General features: G+C 38.1%; 1 protein-coding gene across 1 annotated transcript in view; it reads left to right on the plus strand.

Annotated features, from left to right (window-relative positions):
* LOC125233279 (galactokinase-like) overlaps window positions 1-25,678 on the plus strand; it is an 81,793-nt gene that overhangs the window by 7,437 nt on the left and 48,678 nt on the right. Inside the window, exons 3-4 of the mRNA XM_048139231.1 lie at window positions 18,343-18,523; window positions 20,160-20,286. Coding sequence (XP_047995188.1) covers window positions 18,343-18,523; window positions 20,160-20,286 — 308 coding nt within the window. The remainder of the gene's footprint in view (window positions 1-18,342; window positions 18,524-20,159; window positions 20,287-25,678) is intronic.

Here is a 25,678-nt window from a genome sequence, read left to right on the forward strand (position 1 = left end):
ATATATATATTGGTACCAAATTTCAGCTTTCTAGTGCTAACGGTTACTGAGACTATCCACGGACGGACGGACGGACGGACAGACAGACAGACATGGCGAAACTATAAGGGTTCCTAGTTGACTACGGAACCCTAAAAAATAATACCATTTCTACTACTGTTGCCAAGCTGTATAGTCTTCTAAGAGTTTTAAGATTATATTTTTATTTAAGATTAAGTATATATGTTATGGACCAAGTGATAAATCGGGCACTATACATAATGCCCGGGTATTATGAATAATGCCCACTGTGAGTGGGCAGTTTGATAATAACTATTCAAATAATTAAATTGCCCGAGCATCATACATAATGCCCATCCTCTGTTGGGCAAAATAATAATAACACATCGAATAGCTGAATTGTGCCCGGGCATTATACATAATGCCCATCCTCGGTTGGGCAAAGTGATAAAACCATATCGAATAGCTGAATTTAGCTGAAATTATTGAAAATGAAAAATGAAAAATCGTTTATTGGTCACAGATATTGTGTTACAAAGTAAGAAAGGGTTGGGACCTCCTATTAAGTATATTATTATGTTCTAAAATGTAAATAATCGATGATGTTTAAATAAATCGCACTTAATCGACAAAAAACTTTTTCTCAAACATGCAATGAAATATTGTCTTTAGGTTCCTTAAAATGGGCTGGGAAGTATCGCTTTTTGGGCGCAACAACTCGAGAGGACTGTAAAGGGATTTCATATTATTTTTTAGGCCTAGGCCTGCAAAGTAACTTTTTTTTACAAAATATTGTCCTTTAGAGCATTTTTTTTTATTTCATTGTATGTTTGAGAAAAGCACTATACATGCCTCGGCGTGAAAACGGATTCCCGGCCTCGTATCCCTATCCGGCCTCGCTCGCACGCTCGCTCGGCCGTATATACCCACTTGGCCGGAAATCCTCATTTTCCCGGCCTCTGATGTAATGTACTATATAATCGATAATTGACTATACTGTGTACAAACAAACTCTTTTCGTGGCATTAAAAATTATTTTATACAGGCAACATAAAATTCCTGAATAGAAAAGTGCCACTTTGATCCTTTTCTTAACAGGGAAGGAAATTCCCCCCTTTCCGAATGAGTGATGCTGATGTGAAACTATATTCCTAAGTCACAGCAAGTAAGTAAGTAACAGCGATGTTTTACAACGAAAGGCCATGAAACTTGTTCATTTTAACACGTGTCGTCTATCGATCAGAAGTGGCATCTAACGACCTTTTCTCTCTGACTAATTTTAGTATCTCTGACTAATTTAGTCGTCAATCCATACGCCATTCAATTCAGTGTATTTTGCTGGCAGTAGTAAGGGCTGATTTACACGTTACGAGATCTCGCACGCGAGTTTCATTATATACAGCGGTATTTGACCAACTGAATTGGATGTAACTACAAACGGCCCCCAATGTAATTAAAACCGCATGCGAGTTCGCACGCCGTGTAAATGGGTTCTGTTCTGAGTGTATAAGGTCTGAGTGCACGCTCATATTAGGCATGTAGCTGTAGGCTTAGCACATGATGGCCGCGAGAGTATGTTCTTCTAATTCTATTAATGACATAAGGACGGGTAGTCTATCTCGCGGCGACATACTCTCGCGACCATCATGTGCTAGGCCTACTGAGTCGATGCTGCATAGGGTGGACACGCGCTCGCCCGCCCCGCTGCACGTCTCGCCGAACACTCCGCTCCGAGCGTCCACTCAGGCCTTACGGCTCAGCCACGACATTGGTCTAAGCGTGACAGCGGTGAGCGGCGGCCATACATTGGAGTAAGACACAGCGATGGGACTTTCCATTCGCACGTACGGCTGCCGCTCACCGCTGTCGCGCTTAAACCAATGTCGTGGCTGGGCCGTTACGCTGAAAGGAGCGCACTGGCGTCTATTGATCGTTTATAATAAATGGTGTCCTTCCTCCAACGTCCTCATCCATCAGCCATTGAGTGGTTTGGCGCCGTACTTCAGGAGACGCTAGAGTGTGGGGCCTCTCTAATAGCCAAATCCATACTAATATTATAAATGGGAAAGTGTCTGTGTCTGTTTGTTTGTCCGTCTTTCACGGCCAAACGGAGCGATGAATTGACGTGATTTTTTAAGTGGAGATAGTTGAAGGGATGGAGAGTGACATAGGCCACTTTTTGTCTCCTTCTACCACCCCACTTCGCTAAAATGGGGGCTGGAAGTTTGTATGGTAATTCCGCAATATTCGAATTTAACGCGAGCGTAGCTGCGGGCAAAAGCTAGTATAATATACAACACGGTTTATAATATACATTCACGGTTTGTTCTTAAATGGGGATCCCGAACTGTGTAACATACAGAGCCTCTCTATGAGTTTTTGAAGTTTTAGAATACGTTTCTCGATAGTGGTAACGCCAAGCAAATTGGCGTTCGTTTGGATGGAGATGGAGAAAGCAGAGAGCGACCCCAAACGGTTACTTCGAATCATATATCGAATAACTTATTCTAATATTTAAAATTGCAAACGGGACTTAATCGCGTATTTACTATGTTTTAAACACTATGTTTTAAACACTAACCTCCGACGTTTCAATTGGCTCAAATGCAGGGCTTGCATGGGCCAATAATCTTGTCAAATAGCGGACATTCTCCAATACCGGTATTCATTCCGGTATTGGCGCGATTTCAATACCGGGATCCCGGGATCCCGGTATTGAAATCAGGAAAATATAAAAACCAAGTAATTTGCTTAAAATAACAAATTTTATTCAAAATCTCGTTTGTTAATTTTCATGCGTGTTATACTACAGCAGAATCTTGCTAATCCGACTTACAATTCTTACAAATGGGTCAAATCGATTACATTTCCAACTTAAAAAGTTTCGATTTTGACCCAAAACGGTTTTTCAAACTTATGTGGCCAAGTCGGCTCAACTTTTATTGTTTTTAAGTATACCTACATAGTTCAAACGGCTACGCCCTGTGCTCTTTATTTTTGTTGTGAGTGGGACTGAGGACGCAGTATAAAATCAAGCGGGAAAGAGCGCCAGATCTGTACTCAGGTGATTCTGTAAGTTAGATATCGCCTCCAGATCGGACATTTTGCAAGAAGACGCGGCCATAGCAAACCATGTTTTTTGCCAAATCGTTCTCTTTAAGCTCGTGCGGAATAGAACCTTTTACATTTTAATAATAACAGGCCTTTGCATCTATAACAGACGATTCAAGCAGCATCCTTGCGACACTTACATTCGTGGCCGTATAGCCCAATTCAAGAGAGGATCCCTCGTCCGCACACACGGCAGGTATATGCTCCCCCAGATGGGCGGGGGTTAGAGGCCTGCTCGTGACGCCTCATGCGTTTATCATTCAAGGAGAAAAACCAGGCATTGGCGTGCTTGGATTGACCGTCATGGATAACACGGCGCCACGTGGGTCGGTTCTCGGCCAGTCGTTGCCACTGGTTGCATGGAATATCAAATGTGACTATGTCACGCTTCACGCAATCTTTAAAGCGCAGCATTGGCCGTCCGACCGGTCTCTTTGCATCTGCAACCTCTTCCAGCAGGATTTGACGCGGCAAACGAGTCCGCTCCATTCGATACACATGCCCGAGCCACCTCAGTCGCCTCTTCTTTAATATGGCTATGATACTAGGAAGCTGTGTCTCATTCATGCAGTGTTACATTTTATAGTCGGTGTTAATGGTATAATTGTACTGTAGATTTAACTATAATATCAGTATCACTTTATTAAATAACAAGCATTAAGAGCATTTCTCGATTACACACACTCTATAGTTTCATCATTGACTTTTGAAATTAGAACATGAGATGATTTTTTTAAACACATTGTAATCAATATCTATGGTACAATTTAGTGGTATTTTTGTTTTTCGTGGCGCTAGAGGCGCTAAAGCACTAATAAAATAAATCCACCAAATCATTGAATAATTAGCCAAGAATCCGCACGAAGCGCTTTGCTTCTTCTTTTCTTATGCGCACTGCCAAGGAGTGGAATTCCTTGCCGGCGGCTATATTTCCGAGCTCATATAACCCTTCCTTCAAATCAAGAGTGAACAGGCATCTTCTGGGCGAGCTCACTCCATCGTAGGCCACGTCTTTGACTCTGCTTTGGCTAGTCTGTGGCCAAGAGTAAGCCCATTTATAAAAAAAGCTAAATTGTCCGACATAGATTATTAAAAATCACATTAAGAAATAATCTATGGAATCACACATTACTTTGCGGAAATCCATGATAATCAAAATCAAAAAGATTACTTCGCGGAATAGGAACACTTCATTTACGTATAAGAAAAGTAATTTTCCTCATTTTGATAGTTGAGTAGTGAGTTCCCTATTTCGTTACTATCGGGAATGTTACGGCAAAGTTTTCAGCTAGAGTTCAACACACTAACGCACACGTACAACAGTGAAAATAGAGTAGCTACGGTATACGTTAGTTCGTTTGCATTAACCAATATAGATGCATCAAGGCGATTTGTTTACAGAGGATCTATGGCCTATTACAACTACGTTTGACGTGTTGCTTTTCTGTCACACTTACGTGCGAAGTCACAAGTGCGACAAATGTGTCAAAAACTGTTCGCGGCAGACCCTCCTCAATGAATGCTTTTGACGCGTAACTTTAATTCTTTATCTGGGTAATCATCGAAAAAACTATCATTTTCATACAAATCTTGCAAAAACACCAAACAGAGAATGTGTCAAATCGAGAAAAGAGAGCAACAAGCAAGATTTACGCGTGTAGTGACCATCATGATGCAGAAATTTTACGTTTTTGATGAGTAATTTACGTTAATTTGGCATAATTTGTTAGTTTTTAAAAATACCGGGATCCCGGTATTGCTAAATTAAATACCGGTATTGAAATGGGCCCAAAAAAGGCGGGATCCCGGGATACCGAGATACCGGGATCCCGGTATTGGAAGCCATAATGAATTGAAAAGTACTCTGACGCGCTGAGTGCAGAAAATCATCAAAAATTAAAGTTCATCCTCACTTTCTCGACACGTGGCAAACCAAGAACAAACGGGCCTCCCGCTCGTTCTTGCCCAGAACGTGCAAGTTGTGGAATGAGCTTCCTTCTGAGGTGTTTCCCTTGCGCTATGACATGGGGTTCTTCAAGAAGCAGGTATTTAGGGTTCTCAAAGGTCGGCAACGCATAAGTGGCTCCCATGATGTTGCTTATGTCCATGGGCGGCGATGACTGCTTACCATCAGGCGGCTCGTCTGCTCGTTTGCTGCCTATTTCATTAAAAAAAAAAAAAAATCACGTTTGTAAGTTTAAGATGATAAATTCTTCCTTGGAGCCATCACCGAGCTGTTTTATGCGTATATTCGAATATTGCAGAATGCTCCATACAGACTTCCACCCAACATCTTAGGAAAGTGGGGGGTTAGAAAGAGACAAAAAATATGCATATGTCACTCTCCATTCCTTAGATAGTTAAATTTAAAAAGTCACGTCAATACGTCGCTCCGTTTTGCCGTGAAAGACGGACAGACAAACAGACACACACACTTTCCCATTTATAATATTAGTATGGATGTTTTGCTCTACCTTTTCCCCGAGTAGGTAAAGAGTAAAGATATGAGCTAAGGCCAAAATTGTTATTGTTTTTGTCTCAACTGAGGATGTCAATTTCATTTACCGCCTTACTTAACCGCACTAGTGCGGAAAGTAGTACTTTTCTTTACTGTCGAAACTTAAGAAGGGCTATATGTACTGTAAATAAAACGTTGTTGTTCAATACATGTTTGAATAAGTCATACCTATAACCTGGCAACCTTCAAATGTAGGGTGAACACTGAACAGGCATCTTCTGGGCGAGCTCACTCCATCGTAGGCCACGTCTTTGCCTTTGGCTAGTCTGTGGCCAAGAGTAAGCCCATTTATCATCATCATTCTTGCGTTATCCCGGCATTTGCCACGGCTCATGGGAGCCTGGGGTTCGCTTTGACTAGTTTGCATAGTTTAAGTAGCATAATTTTGCATAAAACCAGCGTGACTCAGGGGACCGTAACCACGGCAATACAACAAGAAAAAAATGATTCACCCTTTTATAAAGAATCTTAAACATGTATGATTCAAAATCATAATTTAAAGATCAAATCTGGTAAAAAAAGAGTGGGTACAAATAAAAAAGTGCCAACATTAGCGTCGTCCTTTTCTAATCAATGTGTGTGAGTAAACGGAATGACACTACGATGTTGCCATTTTTAAATTTCTACTTCTTTTTGCCTTGCTGTACCATTAAAGCCTGGCCAGAAATATATGACTATTGTCAGGAGGGCGCTGTTATTCTGACGTATGGGGTGACAGTTCAGTATAGTATGAAGAAAATAGTTCTAATGAAATTCCGCAACATGGCGCGTAGTCATATATTTCTTATTTTATTTTTAATATCTGGGCGACCGAGCTTCGCTCGGTTCTATTTTAATATATCACGTCTTTAGATAAAAAAAAACTCTTATAAATACAAAAACAAAAAAAAAGACAAAAAACAAAAACTTAATTTCTGGCCGGGATTCGAAACCCTGACACCTACGATCTATCTGCGTACATTAGACCGACCTCGTACGACTGAGCTAAGCGGAATCGATGCACGTGCGGCGAATTTAAGGACCATATTTTACGTTTAAGGCTACGCTAGATCGATTTTTCACCCCCGAAAACTAAATATACAAGAATTGCTCGTTTAATAGTATAAGATTACATACATGGAAAACCAACAGCTGAAGCTGTCAATACAATCCAAAATATAATTACAAAGCCAATTACAGGTTCTCACTTATAAACTTGTGGTCAGACTAGCAAGCTTCGGACATCAAGTTAAGTCCGGCCAGAACCTTTGTATGAAATGACCTTGCACTCTTGTGGATAAAATATTTTTCCCCTCACTAGCTCGGAAACACGTGTTTTGTCCTTTAATACCAGCGGGTAAAAACGCATTTTATCCACTAGTGGGTAAAGTAATTTGACCTTGAATAAAGTCAAATTAATTGGTTTAAAGTTGACAAAAGATGGTCAATCTAGTAATTAAGATGATTTACCACCTGTGGAACTACTGGAAGCAGTGATAAACGCATTTTTTGCGTTGTAGTTTCCTCGCTGTAGTGAGGGGAAAAGTTTTGTGTTACACTCGGGTGCAAATGTATTTTACTTCTCGTGTGTTAAAAAACTCGCAAGTTCAGGATTCTATTCTCGAACCACTCGCTTCGCTCATGGTTCAACTATAGAATCCTTTCACTTGCTCGTTTTTCAATTCCACACTCGGCGTTAAAATACAACTTTGCCCCCTTGTATAACAAATAACTATTTCTCATTAGGTATGAAGAGCAAAGAGCGCCTTTACCAATATGCGTGGAGAAATACATTTTTCACCACACCACCTGGTAAAGACCAATTTTGCTAATCGAAAACGGATAGCAAAATTGCATTTTATCCACAAGAGTGCAATGTAATTTCATGCAAATTTTAACTTGAAGCTGGTAGAATTTACTTGTAAATGACGATTTTGAATCATAAATATTAAATACCTACATGTTCGTTCCCCCCCCCCCTTTTCCCGTTAGCCCCCCTTTCAACTTGGGAATTTTAGTTAAATATACAAGTGTTATTAACTAGATTTGTCGAAAAAAAATGTCCATTAAGAACAACTCATTCAAAAGATATTTCAAAAAAATCTTTAAAATCGAGGTTCCGCTCTCGACTCTTTCCTCCTTCAAAACGTAATCAATCGGAACGAAATTTGAGAATCTGAATAACAATGAAATAATCTATGTCGGACCGTTTAGCTTTTTTGGTTAATTGTTACCAATCTTGAGTATCACACCTTTTTTTGCGCCACAATGAAAATGATAAAAAATGTGGGATATGGGTTAAATTGTGGCGTAGGCGAGAGGCTGGCAACCTGTCACTGCAATGTCACAGTTTCGTTTTCTTTCAACCCCTTATTTGCCAAGAGTGGCACAGAAGCTTTAGTAGTTTCATGTGTTCTGCCTACCTCTTTGTGGGATACAGGCGTGATTGTATGTATGTATGTACAATGAAAAAGGCCGTTTTTGGAAATTTTTGATTGGCTCTAGTCTAGTCTTTAAAAAGCAGAATATCAAAAAAAAAATCAAAACGGTCCGACACAGATAAAAATAATAACAATATGTGTTGAAAAAATCATTGCTCTACCTTCAAAAACCAGGGAGGAAATAGTCGAGAGCGTTTGTATGGAGAATTGACCCTTACCGTATCGTCTTAAACAACGACTGTACCCCCTTGTAAAATAAATAAGTAAATATTTCGATTCTCCTATTTAAAACTGTTGAAAGACACTTTTCCTAGAAGTTTCCAATGGGTCTCTATTGGTTCCCATAATTTTTTTAGTCCGATTTTTACAATCCATAACGTTGTTAGTCATAATTTTTAATAGTCATATTATCATTAGTCATAAAGTTGAATGTCAGAAATTGGAGGTCAGATTTTTGCAAGTCATCATTATTGTTAGTCATAAACATTGTAATCAAATTGCATTTTGTATTATGGACATAACGTTGAAAGCAATAAACATGTTTGTCATAATTGTCGTAAAGTATATTTTCGCAAGTAATAATGATTACTGTCCACATTAACTTTAATCATAACATTCAATGGGATCTATATCATTTTTCATTAAGTTTGAAGTCATAATTTTGTTCGTGTTCACTATCGTTAGTCATAATTTAGTTTTTCACAGAAGATATTACCTTTTTGGGGTTCCGTAGTTTTCGTAGTTTTAAATTTTCTCGTTGGGCTCACTGATTTTCCCGCCATTTCGTCTTTTACATGTTATGTGTTTAATTTTTTCATGTCGCTTTTAAGAATATTAGGCCCCGCCAGCGATTCGACGGAGCCCCGCTATGCGGGGCTCCTATTTCTGCTCTGAATGACACAAGGTAACTAACGAACCTACCCGAGAAATGAAAATTTTCTCGTTGGGCTCACTGATTTTCCCGCCATTTCGTCTTTTACATGTTATGTGTTTAATTTTTTTATGTTGCTTTTAAGAATATTAGGCCCGGCCAGCGATTCGACGGAGCCCCGCTATGCGGGACTCTTATTTCTGCTCTGAATGACACAAGGTAACTAACGAACCTACCCGGGAAATGAAAATTTTCTCGTTGGGCTCACTGATTTTCCCGCCATTTCGTCTTTTACATGTTATGTGTTTTATTTTTTCATGTTGCTTTTAAAAGTATTAGGCCCCGCCAGCGATTCGACGGAGCCTCGCTATGCGGGGCTCCTATTTTTGCTCTGAATGACACAAGGTAACTAGCGAACCTAGCTGAGAAATGAGGATTAAAATAATCAATGAGCTCACTGATTTTCCCGCCATTTCTTCCTTTGCATGCTGATTTTTGTAATATTCGGCTTCGTCAACGAGTAGAAGGGGGGCAGGGGTCCTATTTCCGTTCTAATGGACGCGAGGTAAATGCGGACTACCAATAAAGTCATAAGGTATAATGTATCGATTGTCCACATTTTCGTTAGTCATAATTTGGTTTTTCTCAAAACGCGTAACTTTTCAGGATTGCCATAAAACAAACCTAACCTAACCTATCTATAGGTCACCCTAATGAAACCGTTTCAGAATTATGACTAATGATAATCTGGCTAACAAAGGGATCCGTTTTAAATGTTATATTCATCAACTTTCTTGATTCTAAGATTATAGTATTCTATAATATGGGTTGTTAACTTTAGAACTATTAAACGTTATTCGTAACAAAGATTATGACTTATGAGGTTTATGCCTTAAAACTGTATGCAGAACAATCAGTAGGGCTTCAAAAAATATGCCTAGTAATATTTCTGGATAATTATTGTTATGCCTTTCAATTTTATACTCATCAACTTTATGACTTTTAAGGTTATGGCATCCAATATTATGGGTTGTTAATGTTAGTACCATTAAGCATTATTCGTAACAAAAATTATGACTAGTGATGTTTATGACCACAAAATATATGAATAACAACTTATGACTAACGAAATTCTGACCAAAAAGTTTATGGGAAAGAACGGGGTCCCGTTTCCAATCCATTTAAAATCCTCTGTATCTGGAAAGTTACCAAGGTTCATTGATTAACAAGATTGAAGTAAATCAAGATTAATGATTGCTCAGCTGCGATTATTCGTTCATAAAACGTTGCTACTTTAGTATCTAACCCTGAAAAAGGTTTTCGAAATTTTCTAGTTTTCATGGTTGAATATGTATACTTCGTTTCTTTTAAGATTAGAATTATCTGTCAAACGGGTAAGCAGTGGTCGTAGACCTTCCTTCTTCGATTTCGGCCGATACCACTGATTTCTTGGAACTTATAACTTATAATACTATGTACATAAGTTCCAAGAAATCAGTGGTATCGGCCGAAATCGAAGAAGGAAGGTCTACGACCACTGCTTCTTTGTTTACTTACCCGTTTGACAGATAATTCTAATCTTAAAAGAAACGAAGTATAGATGAAGGAGAACCGTCGCAATTTCGCCTTTTCATACAAATATTTATTAGATGTCATTTTCCTGTCTGTACGAGTATAGTATACATACATTGTACAGTCAAGTGTAAAAATATGGGTGTACATATATTACTCAAACATAATTATGTCCTATAGCATCTTAGTCCGGTGTAATAAGAGCGTAGTACCATATTTATGAGACGATTATTTCGATACGTATTTTTGCACTTGACTGTACCTATACAACACTTGACTGTACCTATACAACACCAGCTAACGAAATCGGGTGGTTTATTGTACATTGTAAACTATGCTTAGTAACCTATATCTATGGAGAGTCTATGGTTTTCAGTAGCTGTTATAATTATAACACCCTGTATTTTTTTTTCTTTTCTGGGTGCGTAGCCGAATGGCACAAATCTCACGAAACTCTCACGAAACGCTCACGAAACGAAACGCTAGTAGATATTATGTATCTCTATCGCTCTTGCGTATTGGCGCGACAGAGTCTGACTACCTTTCGCGGCGTTTCGTTTTCGTTTCGCGTTGGAAAAATGCCATTCGGCTACGGGGCTTGTAGTCGCTTTTCACTTAAATATCTAATTGTCGCGTGGCTATAAAAAAATCTACGAGTAAACAAGTAAAATTTAATTTCATAACTGGCGTTTAGATGATGCTTACCATTTATTTAGGTTATTTTCACTCAAGGTCAAAATGTAGACAAAGGAGTAGGTAAATTAAAAAAAAAAAATCGAAATAAGATGTCATATATTAAAGAAACATCTTATTTCGATTTTTAATTTATATATAGTAGTGTGACTACATAAAAAACACAAATCAGAATATTTGTTAAAATAATTTGATTTGTTCCCATAGTTGCGTAAAGGAGTAGGTAGTTAAATAACTTAGTAAAGAGGACGTTCTGTTAATTTCGTTGTGTCCTTAATTCATCAAGATAATACAATTTTACTTGTGAGCTCCGACGGCCATTCCTAAAGGAATTTAATTTGATTTGTATCGGTCGATTTATCTCCCAATGACGTTTTCAAGTTCAAGCTCAAGTTTTGTTATTGAAAATGTAATTTGATAAAACACGGGTTAGTTAGATAATAGAAATAATATTATATTATTTACTTAAAGCGTGCAGAGTTTAAGAAATCCCTTGATATTATAATATTTATAATACAATGAGTTATTTTAGTTTTCTACTTTCTTCAATCAGTTATTGAATGTTGTTTTTATATCTATTAGCTCTACAAATTTTCCATCTCTTGTTTTGGCACTCATTTTTTGGCCAATCCATACTAATATTATAAATGGGAAAGTGTGTGAGTCTGTTTGTTTGTCCGTCTTTCACGGCAAAACGGAGCGACGAATTGACGTGATTTTTTAAGTGGAGCATAGGCTACCTTTTGTCTTTCTAACGCGAGCGAAGCCGCGGGAAAAATCTAGTATTTTATAAATTGTACCTACTCACAGTACTCGCTGCCATTTATTGTGCCAAATTAAGGATTAGGTAATCTTTGTAATTTTAAATGTAAAGATGTATGTATGTTTTTTTTATACGACGTCGGTGGCAAACAGGTATACGGTCGCCTGATGGAAAGCGGTCACCGTAATCTATGGACGCCTGCAACTCAAAGGGTGTCACATGCGCGTTGCCGACCTATTAGAAACTTGTACATTTTTTGAAGAACCCCCATACTGTAGTTCGTCGGAAATGCCTCGGCAGGGAGCTCATTCCACAGCCGGAGCGTTCGTGGGAGGAAATTCCTCTGAAACCGCACGGTGCGCGACCATTTAGGTTGCAAGGTGTGTCTGTGTAGGTGTGTGGATGAGCGGCCTGTCGATGGCAAAAAAATGTATGTATTTGTCATCATCATCATCATCATTTCAGCCATTAATCGCCCACTGCTGAGCATAGGTATGTATTTGTATGTCTTGCTTAGGTAAGTATTACTGACCATCATAATTTAATTTTTAACCGACTTGGACGAGGTTCTTTTTTCAGTTGTTTGTTTTCTTTTTAGGGTTCCGTAGTCAACTAGGAACCCTTATAGTTTCGCCATGTCTGTCCGTCCGTCCGCGGATAATCTCAGTGACCGTTAGCACTACAAAGCTGTAATTTGGTACCTGAAGTAAACACAAAGATGGCTGGATATAGACTGATTTATTAAATAAGTAAACCTACCCACATAGGTATTTATAAATATGCTACACATCTTCCCCTTAATGAAAGAAAGTAGTTAAGTTAACTGACTAACAAGCTTATACTTACTTACTACATTAAAATATGAAGGCCTTTACACAATGCAAATATAGCTAATACATTTCACGAATACACTTGATTTTCAATCTTATTGACAAATATTCAAAGTCCACTTTCGCTGGCCAGATTCGTGAGATGCAGTATCTATAAGATTATTTAATCTTACATATTGGCCGTATATAGAGAATATCATCTATTTACTAAACTTATTTACTATACAATATTTTATATGTTTATCTTTCATATCTTATCTTTCTTAGGATAGCCTAAGAAGTTATTGCTTGGCACTAGTATTGTATCAAAACTTAATGATGCACATAATAGATACACAAAATGTGTTAAGATTAAAATATTTAGAAGTAACACAATAACCTTCCATACAGTATTTATAAAAGCAAATAGCTACTTACATAATAGTAATGTTAAAAGTATTTATGGGGTAGCCCTTAATAACCCAACTAGCAAAATTTGATCTTACAAGTATCTCAAGAGTAAAATTTTTTACTCCTATAACATACTTATAGATAGCGGTAAGTGTCGATTTAGGCGCACCTTATAAGAGAATTTTCACTTCTAGTCAACTTATAACGTTCTTATTGAGGATATTTTACACTTACAAAAATCTTGTTACTGCTATTGTAATACCAAAATAACTAACAAAGGTTTTATAATGGCATGATTTGAGAGAAATAACACTTAGAGAGCTCTTACAATTGCTCTATAAGTGTGATTCCTCTTATATTGCACTTTGGAAGATCATTCTAGGAGTATTTATCACAACGGCCGAAAAGAAGTGCGCGTGCGAACAAACAAAAACCACAAACTTTTCTAAGTACCTTTTTTGTATTTGTAGTAAACATTCATTATTTTCCGTCATCATTTCGTTCATTTACTTGATAGTATTACATATATACCTATGAACTTAAAACAACTTGCGCAGAACATTTCATCGAACCGTTTTTGAAATTAATTCAAATATTTCCTCAGGCCTACTTCGCAATGTTTTTGGAATAATTGTAACAAATTATTAATTCTTTGTAAATATATAATAACTGACGCCATTAGATATTGATACAACCAATTCGTTTTCTATAAGAAAGCTTAAAGACTAAAATATCTTATTTCACACTCCCTTAGTCAAATATAAACCTTTTGGTCGTATTGAACACTTGCATAAGGTAACTAATTGCAGCCATTTAATAAAATTAGGGTTCCTTTTGCCGTAAACCGTTAGTTTTACAGCAGTTGTATGCAAAAATTTAATAAGGTCATAATTCTAAAAAAATAAACTCACTGTAGACTGTACTATGAAAAAAATGTGCTTTTAACCCTTAAATCGACAAGGAAAAAAAATCTCGAAAAAATGGGATTGCATCTGTTTTTTGAAGTTATTATGTGATAATTAACTGTAGAAAAATCATAAAAAAAATATATTTATAATAGTTTTGAAAAAAACCTATGTCAAGTATGTTGGACACTGCCAGGTTTGCTGTAATGATGGCGTCAGGATGGAGTTAGGAGAAGACGTGCAGTATTTTGGACAATGCCGAGTATACGGTATTTTATCCGCATACGGTTTTTTTTATCAAATTATTTTGTTTTGCTAATTATAAAACACTTGTGTTTTTTCCATAAGAACATCCTGTAATAAAAAATATATTGATATAATAAACTTGTGTCATCCAATTTTTTTGGGAGATAATTTCATAGCTTTTAAGGTGATCATATTTTTCCAGTTATTGACACATATATTTAACATAAAATTAAACGAGCCGAATGTCATAAGAAACAGTAACGTAGAAACTATTGTTTGTATTATAAGCATGTGCATTTATCAAAAATTTCATAAGAAATTTCTATATTGAAATTGGCTCTTCCTTGTAACGGGCTAATAGGGAAAGTACTCAATAAAAAATATATTTTTTTATCCATTTGGCTCAATAACCTGTAGTATACCAAATAACGAACTTGTTGAGGTTTTTTAATATCTAAAAATCATATATTTTTGTTATTTACAATAAAAAAATCATAAAAAAAGAATTGTTTTTAATCTTCGTTTACTTGGCAACGTCCAACATACTGGACATAGCAAAAGTATCGTGAACTTGACAACGGGTAAAATACTGCACACTGCACTTTTCAAGTGTCTAATACCCATAAAAACAACATCTTTTCGTGTTATTTAGACTGTGACTTATTAAATAATTATTAACATATTATATATTTTAACGCTGCATAATACTGTCATACAAAAAAATAAAAACAGCTAGCAACGATATCAGTCAGTCGGATGCTTCCTAGTAAGGTCTGTGTTCTGTAGGACTTTGACACAAATATTAGGTCTCCACTGGTTTCTAATATTTTTTTATTTACTTAAAAATAACTAAGGATTCACTTACGCTTAGGGAATGCAATTACCGGTCGTTTTTCAAAACCGGTAATTTACCGACATAGCGTCGCCAAAACCGGTAAACCGGTAATTTCCCGGTTTTGATTTTATTTAATGAAAAATCAATATTCTCCGTCAAAATCGTATAATTAAGTAGTTTTTTAGTAGTGTTCATAAAACTACCACTTTCAAAAGACAAATATGATTAATGAAATCTTGAAAAGCATAAATACATTTTAGATGCTAAATCTTACAATTAGCACTCATCTTCAATAAAATCAACTACGACACTAGAAATCATCACAGATTATTCATATGAGTATCACGTATTTGTAATTGCGTAAAGGACAACTACAGGACCCTGGTTCTTATATCCCACCAGAAAAGTGCTGTGTTACACAGCAGGTTATGTCACATCCTGGACTGGCAGATCCCGCAAAAACAGGCAAGTTTCGTCAAGGGCAAAAGGTGCAAACAGATCCTAAATATACGTCCATTGATAGGGGTGGCTTATGAATTCAGTACTTCGATGATCCTATGCTTCATCGACTATAGCAAAGCCTTTGACTGCATCGTTTTGTCATCAAGCATCTGGTAGCTTTCATTGAATTGAAACTCCGTTGAAAAAGGAAACTGAATTGGCAGATAAACTTCGAGCCCTTTTACTTTTGTAAAAGGTGTTGATAAGATTACCCGTCACCTGCCTACGGTGAATATGTCATCAGAAGAGCCTGCGGAAGCTGGGAGGGAAGAATCATCATTGGTGCGCACCAAAATAACGAATCTTCGATAGGCAGATAACACCAATTTCCTGGCCGCCAATGAAGCGGAAATGGTTGACAGCACTGGTAAAATGGAACGCATCAGTCTGGAAACGCATCTCAAGATTAACCACATTAAAAACCAAGCTCATGGTGGTGGATTGTGGTAGGTAGATACAACACACAGGTGCTCTTAGGCCAGTAACAGTAGATGACTTCATATACTTCGGCGCAAACATCGACAATACCGGTTCTTCTTAAAAAAAAAAGTATACGCATAGGAATGGCCAAAAGAGTCCTAGCTACAAGGATTATCTCCATAAGTCTTGGTTCCTGAGAACCGCATGTCTCTAGAAAAAGCAAAACCGGATTGGTTTACGCTCTAGTCTTCTCCATTTTCATCTACGCAGCTGAGACTTGGAGTTTGAAACAGGCTGCAACCGCATTGACGTTTTCGAGATGAGGTGCTAGATGAAGAATTTGCAAATACCCTGAATTGCCTTCCGTACAAATGTGTCTATCTTACGCGAATTGAAAATCAACCCCAGGTTATCAACCATCAGTAGGCCTAGCACATGATGGCCGCGGGAGTATGTCGCCGCGAGATAGATGACACGTCTTTGTCTAATTGTATTAATGACATAAGGACAGGTAGTCTATCTCGCGGCGACATACTCCCGCGGCCATCATGTGCTAGGCCTACAGTTTTCGTAGAATTTTGGAGTTTTTGGAGGGAAAAAGGTCACAACCTTGAGCAACTAATCATTACTGGCAAGGTTGATGGCTAACGATCCAGAGGTCGCAAGATGGACAGATGAGATCCCTTACATCCTCTACACCCAACTTCAGAACCGGAACAGAAAGTCAGAATAAAACTGATTCTATTGGGACTTCACGACCCTCAGCAATGAAGATACCAATGCGAGGAGGAGGGGGTCTTATCTTAAAAGCTAATCAAATATTTAAATAACAATGAGTGAATTAATGGTCTTATCTTTCATTCGGGGTCTAAATTTGGAATTTATAAAACCAACTGTGGATAGTGATTGTCCACAGTCCACACTTGTTGGTTTTATAGAAATCAGGTTCTTTTATCTTGGAACCGACTATGCAGGCACACAGTGCAGGCAACAATGCACGGACTCTAGCCGCTGCAAGAACTCATGCCTGACGATGGGTCTCCATAATCTCCATATGCCACGAAACATGTCGGCAGACATACTTAGGTACGTTTATGAAACGACAACCATTCATCCCTCTCGCGCGTAATGACTGTTGACGTATTACAGTGGGTAAGATACAACAGACATGTTTTCAATACCACAATATAGCATAGCAATTACATAAAAAATAAACGTTTTCATGTAGAAAACGAATTCTTGCTAAATAAAGTGTTTACCAGAAGTATCTACAAGTGTTTATTTACGAAGAAATAGCGACAGAAGTGCTTTTTGTAGTAATTTTTAAGTTATTTTAAATTTCGGTAAAAAACCGGTTTTTGAATATATTTACCGGTAATTTACCGAACCCAAATTTGGCAAAATTACCGGGAAACCGGTAAACCGGTTTACCGGTTTGCATTCCCTACTTACGCTGCATCAAAAGTATTGATATGCTTTAATATTCGGTGTAGAATTTTTTACTTAGGATGTCTTGTATAGTGGACGTTGTCGATTTAAGGGTTAAGATGCCTTTTTATTTAGGGTTCCGTAGTCAACTAGGAACCCTTATAGTATCGCCATGTCTGTCTGTCCGTCCGTCCGTCCGTCCGTCCGCGGATAATCTCAGTGACCGTTAACACTAGAAAGCTGAAATTTGGTATCAATATGTATATTATCAATCACGCCGACAAAGTAGTAAAATAAAAATGAAAAAAATGTTTTGTTAGGGTATAAACCTAACACAACCCCCCCCCCTACATGTAAAGTGAGGACTGATTTTTTTTTCATTCCAACCCCAACGTGTGATATATTGTTGGATAGGTATTTAAAAATAAATAAGGGTTTACTACAATAGTTTTTTGATAATATTTGTATTTTCGGCAATAATCGCTCTAGGAAAATTGTTTTGAACTTGATAGGTTTAGTAGTTTTTGAGAAAAATACTGAAAACTACGGAACCCTACACTGAGCGTGGCCCGACACGCTCTTGGCCGGTTTTAAGTGCAAAGATTAGAATATTCAAGAGCTTATAACTCTTTGAAAATTCACTTATAAAACAACTGTGACTAATAAAATGTTTAATGCAGTCTACTAAGAAATAATGCTCTTTAAGGTTGCTTTTTAAGTGCAAAAAATAATCAAGAGCAATAGCTCTTTGAAAAGACCTATCACCCCTTTAGAGTTGTAGTCGCGTTTATCTTTAAATAAAAATATTTAAATATTAATAACAAAGTGTAAATTTGCAGGCTTTGCCGTTCCTGACTGTCGTGGTCGGTGCCCACAACGACACGTCGTCGTGTCGTGTCGTGTCCGTGTCGGACTCGGGTCGTCAGGAGGCGACATTCCCGATACCCAGCTCTGGGCAGCTCAAGCCGGGGGAACCCGCGTGGTCTAACTATGTGAAGGGCGTCGTGGCTAATTTTCCTGGTAAGTGTTGAGTGACTGCATAAATAACTTCTGGGGCTCCCCTGCTATGATTGTTAGTAAGCACTCAAAATACTTTAATTTTGCACCACATATGTTGTTAAGGTTTTGGATAGTTGTTACTTATTTATTTTAATTTTAATTGATTTTATGTAATATAACTTAACCATGTTTAGTTTTATTTAAGGAGTAACTGTAAGTCTGTAACTAAATACATTAAGTGTTAAGATTGTATAACCGTAAAGAGATGTTTCTGATCAGTAAGTATTGCAAGTCGTATATTTTTAAGTATCACGGCGAAAAACTATTTGAATTCCACGCGCTGAAGATTTCCGTTTCCTCTTATTTTGCTGAAAAGCACGCCGCATACCTAAAATGTAAATTATTTATTTTTGTTTTGTGTGTATATTTATTGTGGCAAAAGATTAATCATCTTAAGTTCCAATTCCAATTTAAACTTAGAAGGAAGGTGCTGGTTTAGATTTGGTTAAAGAACTGGCAAATGGGATCCAATTCGTAAGTATTCTAAGTGCCGTGATGGGCATCTAGCTAAAGGTCCAATTTTTGACGCTCCGCGCCCCGGTGCAGACGATATGCAATTGGCTCTCTCGCGTCAATTTTAAAAAGTGATAGAGGAATTTTTTTTTTTTGCAAAAATTTCATTTTAGTCACAAGCTTTTATCTCCGATAGTACTTACTTCTCATTCAACATTCATCTACTGCTCTTCGAGACTTTTTTAAAACCTCTTACTCGATGGGGATGCGACATTTCATTACAGAGATCCTAGTATGGCCACCTTTGTGCTCCATTATAGGATCAGCTCCATGACACCACAATATTAAATTGTCACGTGATTTACATATGTGTGCAAAATTTCAGCTCAATCCGTTGAAGACATTTGCTTCAAAATATGAGTCGCATATTTCACCCGAATATACATACATACTTATATTGCAAGTTAAATTAAAGCTTGTTAAAATTACGAAAGGATACGTAGCGTTAACGAATGCACGCTTGGCTAGGACCTCAGGCGTTATTGCGTGAGATCAATCACGAAAAAATGGCGAATATTTAAACACAAAATTATTTAGTTGAAGCCTGATGTAAGTTTAGGCAATTTGAAATAAATTTGCACGACAAGAGATAACTTATAGCAGAAAAATGGCCGGCGGGCCGAACTAGGTAATATGCAGACATTAAACGTCGATACAAACTCTACATTATCCCAAAGTTTCATCCTTGATAAAATGAGAAAGGTTGGCGGCTCTGAGCTCTTATCAGTCCATACAGTCAACTTCTGTGATACCCACGTGAGCAAAGGGGGTGGCGAAATTCTTATTCCGGTACCTCGTGGGAGATTTTTAACCCCCGACGTAAAAACGACGGGGTGTTATACGTTTGACGTGTTTGTCTGTCTGTCTGTTTATCTGTCTATCTGTGTGTGTATCTGTCTGTGGCATCGTAGCTCCCGAACGGATGAACCGATTTGGATTTAGTTTTTTTTTGTCTGAAAGCTGAGTAAGTCGGGAGTGTTCTTAGCCATGTTTCATTAAAATCGGTCGACTATTGTACGATCGGGTTTTTTTTTCAAAATTTTAATTTTGTGGTTAGGTTATTATTCTTTACTTATTCTTCTAGGCACCGTGAAGGGCTTCGACGCTGTGATCGTCTCGGACCTGCCGATGGGGGCTGGCCTGTCAAGCAGCGCCTCTGTAGAGGTCGCCACATTCACTTTATTGGAAGCTCTCGCTGGAAGTAATGTCGAGTAAGTAACATTTTCTCTCATTAACCCGCGACGCAAAAATGACGGGGTGTTACAAGTTTGACGGGTCTGTCTCTCTGTGTGTGTATGTCTGTGGCATTGTAGGTCTCGAACGAAAGAACCGACTTAGATTTAGTTTTTTTGTTTGAAAGGGAATTGTTCTTAGCCATGTTTGATGGAAACTATTCCACTATGTCGGGGATTTTTTTCAAAATTTAAATTATGTGGTTCGGTTGTTTTACAGTTATTCTGATGGTCCTCGATTACGTATTTAAATAAGAACTAGAGCTCGCACCAAGATTAAATAAATACGTACAACATTCTTGACACAGATTGATTAAGTCCCACATTAAGCTTAAGACGATACTGTAGGGGTCAATTCTCCATACAAACGCTCTCGACTATTTCCTCCCTGGTTTTTGAAGATAGAGCAATGATTTTTTCAACACAGATTGTTATTATTTTTATCTGTGTCGGACCGTTTTGATTTTTTTGATATTCTGCTTTATAGAGATTCTAGAGCCAATCAAAAATTTCCAAAAACGGCCTTTTTCATTGTGGCGCAAAAAAAGGTGTGATACTCAAGATTGGTAACAATTAACCAAAAAAGCTAAACGGTCCGACATAGATTATTTCATTGTTATTCAGATTCTCAAATTTCGTTCCAATTGATTAAGTTTTGAAGGAGGAAAGAGTCGAGAGCGGAACCTCGATTTTAAAGATTTTTTTGAAATATCTTTTGAGTGAGTTGTTCTTAATGGACAATTTTTTTTCGATAAATCTAGTTAATAACACTTGTATATTTAACTAAAATTCCCAAGTTGAAAGGGGGGCTCCTTTCCATTTTAGCATTTTCGCTACCGTATCCTCTTAAGAAAGCATGTCTTGTACGTACTCACAGTACTCAGACAACGATACAACATAATTTTATAATTATCCTGATTGTGCCTTCGACTACCTATTTAGATAATAGAGCTCGCACCAAGATAAAATATATATGTCGCAGTAAGATAGATAAAGCCGTTATATAGTTATAACCCTAGGGATATAATTATATGTCGTAACATAGTTAAACGAAAGCGATTAATTGCTATATTACTAGGAATATAACTATAATGCGTTACTAGTTTAGTCATATAATTATATGACTGGATTAAGTTTAGTGAAATGATTGTAGGCAGGAGTGCGGCGGTGTGGCGGAGGTATAGTTATAACCCTAGCTATATAATTATATGCCGTAACATAGCTAAACGAAAGGGATTCCTTACCATCTTACTAGGAATATAATTATAATACGTTACTAGTTTAGTTATATAATTATATCACTGGATTAAACTTAGTCTAGGGATATAATTATGATACGTCTCTAGTTACGTAATATAGTTATATTACTGGATTAAGTTCAGTAGTATGATGGCGCCTTTCGCCACCATAAAATTACCGGGATTTCCCGGGAATTCAAGAACCGGGAAATACCGGGAGCATGCCCTAACTGTTACGTTTTAACTAATGTAGCTTGGATTCGTTTGTTTAGTAACCAAACCTTGTGTACTATGTTCGATACAAAATAAACTTTGTTCTAACGTCAGTGACGGTGTTGTTATTCCAAATCGTCCCGCTATACGTATTATAAAACACTGATTTAAACTTTCACGATTTTTACACACATTTAAAATTGCAAACGGGACTTAATACATAGTAATACGCGATTAAGTCCCGTTTGCAATTTTAAATACCGTATTATAATTATATTCCTAGTAAGATGGTTATGAATCGCTTTTGTTTAGCTATGTTACGTTACGGCATATAATTATATCCCTAGGGTTATAACTATACCTCCGCCGCACCGCCGCACTCCTGCCTACAATCATTTCACTAAACCATCACTAAACTGAATCCAGTCATATAACTATATGACTAAACTAGTAACGTATTATAGTTATATTCCTAGTAAGATAGCAATTAATTGCTTTCGTTTAACTATGTTACGACGTATAATTATATCCCTAGGGTTATAATTATATAACGGCTTTATCTATCTTACTGCGACATATACATATTAAAGAACATTCTTAAGGCTTGTGTTGTGGGTGTACGCAGACAACGATACACGTAATAATACAAGTATGAATACTTAAATACACAGGAAAGATACATGACTCAGGAATAAATATCAATGTTTGTCACACAAACCAGAATTTAATCCCAGGACCAGCCCAGGCCCCGTAGCCGAATGGCATTTCTCCGACGCCAAACGAAAGCGATACGCCGCTGGCTCTGTCGCGCCAATACGCAAGCGCGATAGAGATAGATATCTACTAGCGCTTCGTTTCGTGAGCGTTTCGTGAGCGATTGTGCCATTCGGCTAGCCACCCAGGGTACGTAGCCGAATGGCACAAACGCTCACGAAACGAAACGCTCGTAGATATTCTATCTCTATCGCTCTTGCCTCAGACTACCTTTTTTCTTATTCTTATTTCGCGGCGTTTCGTTTTCGTTTCGCGTCGCAGAAATGCCATTCGGCTACGGCACCAGGACCATCGGTTCAGTGGGCAGGGTCACTACTAAATGGGCGAGACCGATCCTTTAAATATTCGATTTTTTTCGTTTCTATACATCTATCTAAAGAACCTTCCCTTAAAGTTACCCGAAATCAATAAAAACAGTTTGTATAGTATAGCTTTATTAATTTCGAAAATGCAACACATCAAGGTTAAAACTGTATATTTTCGAAATTCGTAATAATATCTCAGCGGCAGTGTAAAGTGACGCCGCGCGCCGGCTTGAAACAATTTTTCGCCGTGATTTATTCCGGACACGAGTATAAATTGGCTGTCCGTATTCAGTCCGGCCCACGCAACCGATGACCGATGACGCCACAGAACGGTGAAACTACAGTAACTAAAAATTCTTCAAGGATTGAGCCCATTTATTTAAAAAAAGTTACTGAATTGATTAGTTAAGAAGTGTTTTGTCCCTTTCCCACAAATGCATAAATCAATATGACAGAAAATGACAAACGATTATTAGCTAATTCAGGTCTATAAAGCTTTTATGAATAACGTCATTAGACTTTTCAGACTTTATGTTTTGTACGTTTGTCTCGAATAAACTTTGCATGAGTGACACCTGCCGGCCTGGCCGAAATGACAATCGCTGACGTTAGACGCTAATCGAAACGCATCTGTATGGCTTTGTCGCGCCAATTAGGGTAGCGATAGAAATAGCTAGTTAACAATATTATCGTAAGCATTTGTACACTTGGTTACGTATCCAGTATGGCAGTCGTAACTGTCAAGAGCCACCATTCTCTATTGATTTTTCTGTCACACACAGACGTTTTAATTCCCTCATTCGTTCCATTCATGTCAGCTCTTGTGAATTGACCTGTACTTGCGCTTAATGTCTCATAGTCTTTGGACGCCCTGGATAGTACAGCCGAATTAGGTACTCGAGCTTGTAGAACGACGCGCCAACCTTAATTTACAAGTGACTGCGTAGCATCGTTTTTTGAAAGTTTTCCAATGAATGCCATTTTTGAGAGACGTGTCTAATAACGCAGCCTTATAAATTTAATTTGTTGGGAATAACTCGTATTTAAGCTTAAAGAACTGATTTAAGAAAATTTCAGGCCTGTTATTTATTTGTGAGTGTATGCAAATAGTGTAATGATGACATCGTCACATTTTGTTATTGTATTTATTTATTTATTAGTAAAAACATGTTTACATGACATTACAGTAAAACCAATGCGTCACGAAACTTAGATAACAAAAAAGAGAGAAAATAAAGAAACAATGGATTTGGGCTATGACGTCACAGCGTGGCTCCGTTGCGTCGTTTGCCCCGGTGTGGGATTTGGCAGGTTGCCCCGGAACCGCCGAAAAACCCCACTCTTCGGCCAGAAGTCTCGCTCGCGATGGTGTCCTGCAGCGGCCGCGGCACGCGCACAACGAACGAGCTGAAGTGCACGTAGTGACGCGACTGCAGCTGTTGCACCCTCAGCGTGTAGCCCATGCAGCGTGCAGCGTGTATTATTTACCTTAGCGCTTCTAATAGGTAACAAGCGGTATTTAACTTGAGTATTTCGTGCCATTATGATCCAATATCATAATAATTACTTATCTGTTTTATAGTCCGCCACTTGTCCTGCCAAGGGTGCTCTTACCTTTTGAAAGGCCCCGGGCGACTAATATTTGAGAGGCCCCTGTGCTAGGGTTTTTATTCGCGGTAGGGTCTCTGTGAGGGCTCCGCAAGCGCGCGGCCCCGGGTCTTGGCCCCTTTTACCACCCCGAAAGGCCAACCCTGTATCCCGGCCCTGAGGTAGTCTCATTCAGTTGTAACCCACATTTTCCCAGATGTCGTCGACCCAACGGATGCCAGGCACTTTTGAAATGTGTAACTCGTAAGCGGCCATTTAGTCAACCTGCCATCAGTCAGCCTAGCAACATGTCCATAATATTTCCTGGTGATTCAATATATCTTCTGCGTTTGGCTTTACTGTGCCCTTAACCTTGATTCCGGGCTCATTCGTCAGGTGTCGGAAGGTTGCACTGTGGCGGAAATATCCTCACACCTACTTTCAGCAAATTGTTAAGTGCATCCCAGCAGAATAAACTTTATTGTTCTGAAAACACGGTACAAGTTCAGAAACAAGACGAAAATTGAATTACTCTCGGAGAAAAGCGTTCACTTATGTCCAAAACTCGTACATGGTTTATTTTATATCAGGAAAGAAACTCTATGGTATATGTATTACACTCCATTAGAATGGAACAAACGGAAAAGTAGGTAGATGAAAAAGGTTGTGGGCAGTTGTAGTGGTCGATTGAACAAACGATCAGTGATGTGAATATTTCATCTTAGAAAAGAGGGATTAAACTAAACAAGACTTTAATATCATCCTATTGTAGTGTGAGTGCAACACCTCACTCACACTGCTTCACCTTACCCTATATATAAGAAGCTACTCTGTAACATAAGACACAATAAACCTATATCTCATACAAGTGAGTTCTCCTTTAGTCCCCACATCACATGGCGATCCTGCCAGTGCGGCATCGCGCTGCACTGGCGGCGCGCCGCGCCAGCGATGGAAAAAATCATATACGAATTTAATGGACAAATGTGCGAAACATAAATCAAAAGTTATATTGACAATGTGACAGTGCAGCATAGTGGACAGTGGATTTAACTATGTATTCTTATAAAGTACGTCGGACTAATCGTCGGATAAGCACTCGGTGAACTACTTGTGTTACTTTGATAAAAAAAAGGAAGTCGGAAAAGTGAAATACATAAAAATGGACTTATGCAACATCGGTAAAGGAAAAAGGCGGAAAGCGTAAGGATGGTTTGGAGCAGGGAGTAGTTCGTGTCCTTTGTCGAGAATGGC

This window comes from Leguminivora glycinivorella, chromosome 14 (assembly GCF_023078275.1).
Source record: "Leguminivora glycinivorella isolate SPB_JAAS2020 chromosome 14, LegGlyc_1.1, whole genome shotgun sequence".
In the NCBI taxonomy this organism is placed as follows: Eukaryota; Metazoa; Arthropoda; class Insecta; order Lepidoptera; family Tortricidae; genus Leguminivora; species Leguminivora glycinivorella.